This window comes from Sylvia atricapilla, chromosome 14 (assembly GCF_009819655.1).
Source record: "Sylvia atricapilla isolate bSylAtr1 chromosome 14, bSylAtr1.pri, whole genome shotgun sequence".
Taxonomy (NCBI): domain Eukaryota; kingdom Metazoa; phylum Chordata; class Aves; order Passeriformes; family Sylviidae; genus Sylvia; species Sylvia atricapilla.
Genome location: NC_089153.1, coordinates 18,211,787 through 18,220,496, shown reverse-complemented (window position 1 = coordinate 18,220,496; position 8,710 = coordinate 18,211,787). Strand labels below are relative to the sequence as shown.

Sequence of the window (8,710 nt, the reverse complement as noted above, 5' to 3'; positions counted from 1 at the left end):
CGGTCACTGCTCCCTGTGCTCAGCTCTGGGACATGAGAGAGTTAATGAACGCAAATTCTAATTAACAGGCTTCTAAAGGCTGCTAAAATCCTTTTCCCCAGCCCTGGGGATAAACAGTGAGTGACACTAAAAGGCGCTTCTTCACATGAGAGTGTGTCGACAGCACCAGTCATGTTTTCCTCCATTCCCCCGAATTCCCAGCCCCTGCAGCTTATTCGGGAGGGGTGGGCCAACAGCCGGGCTGTAATAGAGACAAGATCCACAGCTCCAGCAAAGCTTTCGTGTGGCCACAGAGAAATATTTCTTGTGGATATATGAAATGGGAGTGAACGGGCTGCACCGGAGCCACACTGACCTCCTGTGGGTAAGGCTGGCCTCGGGGGAGGGCTGAGGGGACAGGGCTGAGGGGGGACAGGGCTGAGGGGGGACAGGGCTGAGGGGGGACAGGGCTGAGGGGGGACAGGGCTGAGAGGGGACAGGGCTGAGGGGGGACAGCGCTGAGGGGGGACAGCGCTGAGGAGGGACAGGGATGAGGAGGGACAGCGCTGAGAGGGGACAGGGCTGAGGGGGGACTGATTGAGGGACAGGGCTGAAGATGGACTGAGGAGGAAGGAGGAGGGCCGGGCTAAGGGAGAGCCGGGGCGGGGCCAAGGCGGGGCGGGGCTGAGGCCGTGGGCGGAGCAGTGGGCGGAGCAGTGGGTGGGACTGTGGGTGGGGCCGTGGGCGGAGCCGTGGGTGGGGCCGTGGGTGGTGCCAAGGCGGGGCGGGGCTGAGGCCGTGGGCGGGGCCGGCAGAGGGCGGGGCTGGGGCGGGGCTGGCCGGGCCGGGGCGGGGCTGAGGCGGTGGGCGGGGCCGACAGAGGGCGGGGCGGGGCTGGCCGGGCCGGGGCGGGGCTGAGGCCGGTGGGCGGGGCCGACAGAGGGCGGGGCCGGAGCCGGGGCGGGCCTGGCAGAGGGCGGGGCTGAGGCGGTGGGCGGGGCCGGCAGAGGGCGGGGCCGGAGCCGGGGCGGGGCCGGCAGAGGGCGGGGCTGAGGCGGTGGGCGGGGCCGGCAGAGGGCGGGGCCGCGGCTGTCCCGTCCCGCGCTTGCGCAGAGCGGCGCGCGCTGTCCCGGAAGTGGAGGCGCGGCCGTGACACGTCGCAGGGGCCGCGGCGGCGGGAGCGGGGCCGGGCCGGGGCCGCAGGTAGGGCCGGAGCCCGGGCAGGGAGCGGGATCTCGGGGAGCGGAGCGGCCGGCAGCGCGGGGCACGGACGGCCTGAGCCCGGGGAGCGGGGCGGAGCGGCGGCCGGGCTCCCGGCGCAGCGCGAGGTCCCGGGGCCGAGCGGCGGGAGGGGCCGCGGGCAGGTTCGGGAGCCGTCGGGACCCGCCTCGCTGTTCTCTTGCAGAGGGGGCGATGTCCGGGTTCGACGGCTTCAACACAGAGTTCTTCCAGACCAGTTACAGCATCGAGGACCAGGCGCAGCCCTACGACTACAGCGGGCGGCCGTACAGCAAGTAACTCGTGCGGCCCGGGGTCACGACACCCCGGGACTCGGCTGGGGGGACCCCAATCTTAGCCCGTCCCACCCCTGCCATGGCAGGGCACCTTCCTCTGCCCCAGGCTGCTCCAAACCCCAGTGTCCAGCCTGGCCTTGGGCACTGCCAGGGATCCAGGGACAGCCACAGCTGCTCTGGGCACCCTGTGCCAGCCCTGCCCACCCTGCCAGGGAACAATTCCTGCCCCAGAGCCCAGCCAGCCCTGCCTCTGGCAGGGGAAAGCCGTTCCCCTTGTCCTGGCACACCAGGCCCTTGTTCAAAGTCCCTCTGCAGCTCTCCTCTGGGCTGCCTTAGGACACTTGTGGGACAGTCTGTGTCTCCAGGAAAGGTTTGGTGCTTCAGCCAGCTGCTGGTTTCTGGAAGTGAGTCCTGGTTGCTCTGTTTGATGGAGAGCTGAACTCACTGTCTGTAAATGGAGATCCGAAGGAGTTTTGTGTTGGATTCTATGCCTTATGACATAGAATATCTGGTAGATCTCAGAGCAAGTGTTAGAGGATTGAGGGACAAGTTGTGTGGATGATTTTAATTATATGAGTGATCTGCATGTTCTTGGGAGAAGAAATATTGTTCTTATGCAGCTCCACCTCCAGTCACTCACTCGGGAACTAGAAATCAGTGTCACCTAAGTGAGCCTGCAGTGTCCTGCTGAGTCCCAGGCTGCAGCAGGAGGTGTGGTGGGTGTTCCTGGGCCAGGGGGCCCCTGGCAGCCCGGGGTGGACATCCAGCCTCGGGCTGAGGGCTTTGGGCCCTCCGTGTGACCCTGAGGTGGATGGAGCAGGTCAGTGCCAGCCCCTGGACAGGATCTCTGGACTCTGCTCACACCAGGAGTTCTGCCTTTTCCTTCCTTCTGTTTCCACAGTTAAAGGTTTTGGAAAAGCTGCTGGATATCTCTGTGGTTAGACTTGGGATGGATTAGTGGCAGCAATGCCTGAAGAGTTTGTCTAGAGCAGAGGGAGGCTTTGATTGGGGATTTTTGTGGAGGACCTGTGGGACCACGCAGTGAGACTTTTGGAGACAGAAGGAGGGGTTTGCTGTGATGCAGTGACTGGAACCAGCTTTGCCTTGCAGGAGGTGTCTGAGCAGCAGCTCTGGCTGTGCCCTAACGGGGGGTTGTGCTTTGCAGGCCCTATGGAGGCTACGAGTACCCCCAGCAGGGGGGCTTTGTGCCCCCTGACATGATGCAGCAGCAGCAGCCCTACACGGGGCAGATCTACCAGCCCACCCAGGGCTACACTCCAGCCTCAGCACAGTCTTTTTATGGAAGCAACTTTGAGGATGAGCCTCCGCTATTAGAAGGTACAACTTTGCTGTGGCCTGAATCCAGAACTCCTCCTAGTTTGGGGATGAGTTGGTAGCAGTGTGTGGATTCCCTGCTGCTGGTAGTGCTCAGTGGGTTTGAAATACTCATTGATTTTTTTTTTGTTTTTGTTTTGAACCTGTGTTTTGGCATGGGAAATCCTTGTTCCTGTGTGAACCTCTGCAGTTGGAAATTTGTGCTTTCTTGCTTCACACCAGCTGCTCTGTGGCAGATTAAATCAGTTAACTGGGAGACCTGCCTCTGTGACAAAACACTTAATACTCCTCTTGTTGCAAATAGTAATTGTGACTGCCCACTTTTGTAAAATAAGTGCCTGCAGGTCCTTTGAGTTGATTCTTGGTTGTAACAGGAATGTTTCATTGCTGAGCAGGAATGCTAAACTCTGCAGAAATGCCTGTGTGGAGTTCAGCCTGTGCTGAGTGCCAGGCTGGAGATTCACCTAAGTCTGGCTCCCTGGGATCAGTTTCCAGCTTATTTCTGTGATTTTTCAGTTCCAAACTGGATAAACCCTCACTGTTAGTGGTGGAGAGATGGGCATCTGTCACACCAGTCACCTGTCCTCAGGCCTGATACCTTCCACTCCCTGGACTGTTTTATTAAAAATGTCACTTTATTTACATAAATGAACCAGGATCAGGGAACTGGCCGAAGGGACCTCTGTGAACCCAGAGCTCTGTGCCTGGGCTCTTCCCTGGTCCTTCAGGAGCCACCTGGGCACTCCCCAGCCCTGGGATGTGTGGAGGCAGCAGGAGGGAAGGGGGAGGGCTCAATTCCCTGGTGCCCTGGGGGATCTGGGGGAGATGGGAGGTGGAGCAGTAGAGCAGACAAAGGCCAGAGCAGGGAGGGAAGACCTGAAATCCATGTTCTGTTCCCTTGCAGAGCTGGGGATCAATTTCGACCACATCTGGCAGAAAACACTAACGGTGCTGCACCCCCTGAAGGTGGCTGACGGCAACATCATGAACGAGACGGACCTGGCCGGGCCCATGGTGTTCTGCCTGGCCTTTGGGGCCACCCTGCTGCTGGTGAGGCCCTGCCAGGGGCTGCTGGGGACACGGGAGGGCTGCAGGGTCACTGCAGCTCTGGGTGTGCAGCCCGGGGGGGGCTCATCACTTCATGGAGTGGGAAGGGACCCCCAGGGATCCTCAGAGTCCCTCAGGCTGCACAGACAGAGGTTTGTGTGAGAGTGGAGGAGGCACTGGGGCCTCTCACTGTGGGATGGATGTGCCACATCACTCCTCTGTGTCAGCTCACTGCAGCAAACCTGCTGTCACACTCTTTGTAATCCTCAATGGGCCTGGCACTGCTGGAGCCTGGTCACTTTTTCTAATTGAGCTTAATTGGAATAAGACTGTGCTTTAATGACTCCTGAGTGTCAGTGATGAGATGACAGCAAACAGGTTCCTTGGCGTGGAAAGCTTCAGGAGTTTTCATCTGTTTTAGCTGTAAATCCTTCAGGCACTGCTTTTCATTTCTGCCTAAAATTTCACGCTGCCCTGACACTTAAAACACACTTTGGTACCAAGGGGACTTCAAGCCTACTTTAATAAGTAACTTTTATTTATGGAAAGTAGGCCAGTCAAATTAATGAGCATGTTTGTAATAGACACCTTTGGATTTTCTTTTCCTAAAAATTTATTTCTCCTGTGTGCTTTTTAAAAAGAGCCATGGAGTGTGGTGAAAGGGGGTGGGCTGAGCCTGGCACAGAGGTGGCAGCAGGTGGGATTGTTTCCTGTGCTGCTTGGGAAGGAGGGAGCTGGGTCTGAGCACATCCACTGTGGGAGTTGTTGGAGAGGGGACACCCTAAACAGTTCCTGGGCTGAGATCAGAGAGCAACAATCAGATCAGAACCTGTTCATTAAGATCCACTGAGTTAGGAGGAGTCCCAGGCTCCTGGAGCATGAGGTGTCCTGGGGGGACTCTGGAGGGGAAACACTCCCTGGGGGAGATGGGAGTGGGGGAGCTGGGGGACAATGGCTGTGCCCACCCCTGCTGTGCTCCAGGGTGGCTAGATCTGCTCCCTGTGCTGCTTCCATCCTGTGCTGGATCCCTCCTGACCCCATCCCGTGCTGTTCCATCCTGGCCCCATCCTTTTCTGTTCCATCCTGACCCCATCCTGTGCTGGATCCCTCCTGTGCTGGATCCATCCTGACCCCATCCTGTTCTGTTCCATCCTGACCCCTATCCTGTGCTGGTTCTGTCCTGACCCCCATCCTGACCCCATCGTGTGCTGGTTCCATCCCATGCTGGTTCCATCCTGACTCCATCCTATGCTGGATCCCTCCTGTCCCCCATCCTGTTCTCTTCCATCCTGACCCCATCCCATATCCCATGCTGGTTCTGTCCTGACCCCCATCCTGACCCCATCCTGTTCTGGATCCCTCCTGTGCTGGATCCATCCTGACCCCTATCCTGTGCTGGTTCTCTCCTGACCCCCATCCTGACCCCATCGTGTGCTGGTTCCATCCCATGCTGGTTCCATCCTGAGCCCATCCCATGCTGTCCCCTCAGTGCTGTCCCCCTGAGCCCATCCCGTGCTGTCCCCTGAGCCCATCCCGTGCTGTCCCCTCCGTGCTGTCCCCTGAGCCCATCCCATGCTGTCCCCTGAGCCCATCCCGTGCTGTCCCCTCAGTGCTGTCCCCTGACAGCCGTGTCCCGTGTCCCTGCAGGCCGGCAAGATCCAGTTTGGGTACGTGTACGGGATCAGCGCCATCGGCTGCCTGGGCATGTTCTGCCTGCTCAACCTGATGAGCATGACCGGCGTGTCCTTCGGCTGCGTGGCCAGCGTGCTGGGCTACTGCCTGCTGCCCATGATCCTGCTCTCCTCCTTCGCCATCGTCTTCTCCCTGCAGTGAGTGCTGCCCCGCGCCTGGGCACCACTGCGCTGGCGGGAGCTGGGGAGGGACATCACTGATTGGAGTGAACTGGGAGAGGGGCTTCACTGATTGGAGTGAACTGGGAGAGGGGCTTCACTGATTGGAGTGAACTGGGGAGGGACATCACTGAGCTGGAGTGAACTGGGAGAGGGACATCACTGATTGGAGTGAACTGGGAGAGGGACATCACTGAGCTGGAGTGAACTGGGAGAGGGACATCACTGATTGGAGTGAACTGGGAGAGGGACATCACTGAGCTGGAGTGAACTGGGGAGGGACATCACTGATTGGAGTGAACTGGGAGAGGGACATCACTGAGCTGGAGTGAACTGGGAGAGGGACATCACTGATTGGAGTGAACTGGGGAGGGACATCACTGATTGGAGTGAACTGGGGAGGGACATCACTGATTGGAGTGAACTGGGGAGGGACATCACTGATTGGAGTGAACTGGGCAGGGACATCACTGATTGGAGTGAACTGGGAGAGGGACATCACTGATTGGAGTGAACTGGGGAGGGACATCACTGATTGGAGTGAACTGGGGAGGGACATCACTGAGCTGGAATGAACTGGGAGAGGGGCATCACTGTGTTGGAGTGAACTGGGGAGGGACATCACTGATTGGAGTGAACTGGGCAGGGACATCACTGATTGGAGTGATTTGGGGCAGGGACATCACTGATTGGAGTGAACTGGGGAGGGACATCACTGATTGGAGTGATTTAGGGCAGGGACATCACTGATTGGAGTGATTTAGGGCAGGGACATCACTGAGCTGGAGTGAACTGGGAGAGGGGCATCACTGAGTTGGAGTGAATTTGGGGCAGGGGAATCACTGAGTTGGAGTGAGCTGGGGCAGGGGAACCACTGGATTCTCACTGAGTTGAGAGGAGTTCTCACCTTTGTTGCTGGAGCTGTGTGTGATTGGAATCTGACAGGAATCTTTAGTAAGGGTAGGAATGAATTATCAATGGCTTTGGGGCTTTACTGGGGGAAAGGGGGTGAATCCTGGCTTTACCTCTAAGGCAATTAACAGCTTTTGGATACACAGACTCCAAGAGCAGTCTCAGGTTTGTTTTCAGCCAGCTCTGATTCTGACAATTCTCAGCACCAGTAAAGTCTGAAAGTAATTATTATTGAATATGCAAATAAGGATTTTACAAATACAAGAAAATAAGAATCATTCCTCTTGGCTCTGCGAATTTAGGGACTGAAAAGAAACAGCTTGCCACAGTTCTTTTACTCACTGCTTTGAGATTTCTTATGCCCAGAGTTCATTTGGAGGGGGCTTTCTACTGCCATAATTGACTGGGAGTGTTCTAAAATTCTGGCATCCCAGAATGGTTTGGATTGGAAAAGCTCATCCAGCCCCACCCCTGCCATGGCAGGGACACCTTCCCCTGCCCCAGGCTGCTCCAAACCCCATCCATCCTGCCCTTGGACACTGCCAGGGATCCAGGGGCAGCCACAGCTGCTCTTTCCCAGTGCTTTTAATGGGAATATTTCATTTAATGCCAAGTGCTGAAATCCCAGACCGTGCACAAGCTGTTGGATGTGTCCAGGTGTGACTCCCACAGATGGATTTACACAGGTCTCACAGGAATTCTCTTCTTTCTGCCTTCACAGGGGGGTGATGGGGATTATTCTCACGGCTGGAATTATTGGCTGGTGCAGCTTTTCTGCTTCCAAGATCTTTATCTCTGCCTTAGCCATGGAGGGCCAGCAGCTGCTGGTGGCCTATCCCTGCGCCCTGCTCTACGGAGTCTTCGCCCTCATCTCCGTCTTCTGAGCAGACTCTGGGGGACTCCAGGGGGCCAAAAGGAAAATCCCAGCGTGGAACATGGACTTGGACCAGAAACAGCTTCAAACAACTGTCTCGTGTTGCTATCATGAAACTTAGACCTGTTTGAATCACCCGGAACAATGGAAAACGTCTCGTGTTCACTTTTTTAGGACTTTGGATACTGTTTTCAATGACCTGGGGAGTCCAGAGCTTTAATACGTGTTCATGCTTATCAAGTCCCTGTGATTTCTTTCCCATTCCTAGATCTTTAGAAAACGTAACTTTCGGTTGTTTACTTGAGGGTTGTGATTTTTCGTTCATTTTGTTTTGTTTTGTAGGGGAGGGCGAAGGGTTGCAGTTATAAATTGGTAGATTTTTATCCAAAACAGTTAAAGGAGCTGCTGTGGATTTGGGAGATTTTGGATAAATCTGCAGGAAAGAGGAACCTGTTTCCTGACCCCTCCCACCAAAAATGCACAGATGAACAAAAGCAATTAGAGTATTTCCTGTATTTTAACCAATATCCTCCTAAGCTCTCCAGTCTCAATTATTTGTTCGTTTGCTGTGAGAGTATTCCAGGATTAAAATACTTAAACTATGAAGTAGAAAACAGATGCTTAAGAGTGAAAGGGATCTGTAATTCTGTGACACTTGAAACATGACCACATTGGGGTGTCTGTAGCTTTATGTTTCACGGGGCTTTCTGAAGGACGTCAGCAGAGGTTCCTTCCCTCGTGGTGCACACCCTGCTGGAGGAAGAGGAATCTCTCTCGCAGGACTTCCAAGGAAAACACCATTTGGAAAACGTTATGCTTGTCAGTATTGTAGTTATTGTAAAATAATTTAAGGCATATTGATTAAATTTTCCTTAAATTTTGAAAAAGGTGTTTGATTTTTTTTCCTGATTTTTATTTTTGATGTTCACTGACTGTAATAGAAACTTTGGTGTTGAAACAAAATCCCGTTTAAAATTGAATTCATTGGGTGGATTTGGGGGTTGCTTCAGTGAGTGAGGAGCAGGAGGGAGCCCCTGTCCTGTGTCTGTGCAGATCAATGGCACTGATTGCCAATGAGCCTAATTAAACAGTTCTGGGACATAGAAGGGCTCCCTCAGCTGCCTGAGCCAGTCAGGTTCTAACACTAATCCTGTACTTTGGGAGCAGCTAATTCAGCTTATCCTGCACTCATTCCTGGG

General features: G+C 55.4%; 1 protein-coding gene across 3 annotated transcripts; it reads left to right on the top strand.

Moving 5' to 3' along the window:
- The first annotated feature begins 1,096 nt into the window (after positions 1-1,096).
- Positions 1,097-8,398, top strand: YIPF5 (Yip1 domain family member 5). 3 transcript variants are annotated; one of them, XM_066329446.1, is made up of 6 exons: positions 1,102-1,182; positions 1,385-1,493; positions 2,659-2,831; positions 3,733-3,878; positions 5,523-5,704; positions 7,359-8,398. In XM_066329446.1, exons 2-6 carry the CDS (start codon positions 1,393-1,395, stop codon positions 7,519-7,521), a joined length of 765 nt encoding a protein of 254 aa, XP_066185543.1. In that variant the 5' UTR covers positions 1,102-1,182; positions 1,385-1,392; the 3' UTR covers positions 7,522-8,398. The 3 variants fall into 3 exon arrangements, with proteins under 3 accessions (XP_066185544.1, XP_066185543.1, XP_066185545.1); XM_066329447.1 differs by lacking the exon at positions 1,385-1,493 and having other exon boundaries at positions 1,097-1,182; XM_066329448.1 differs by lacking the exons at positions 1,102-1,182; positions 1,385-1,493 and adding an exon at positions 1,680-1,897.
- Positions 8,399-8,710: the final 312 nt, after the last annotated feature.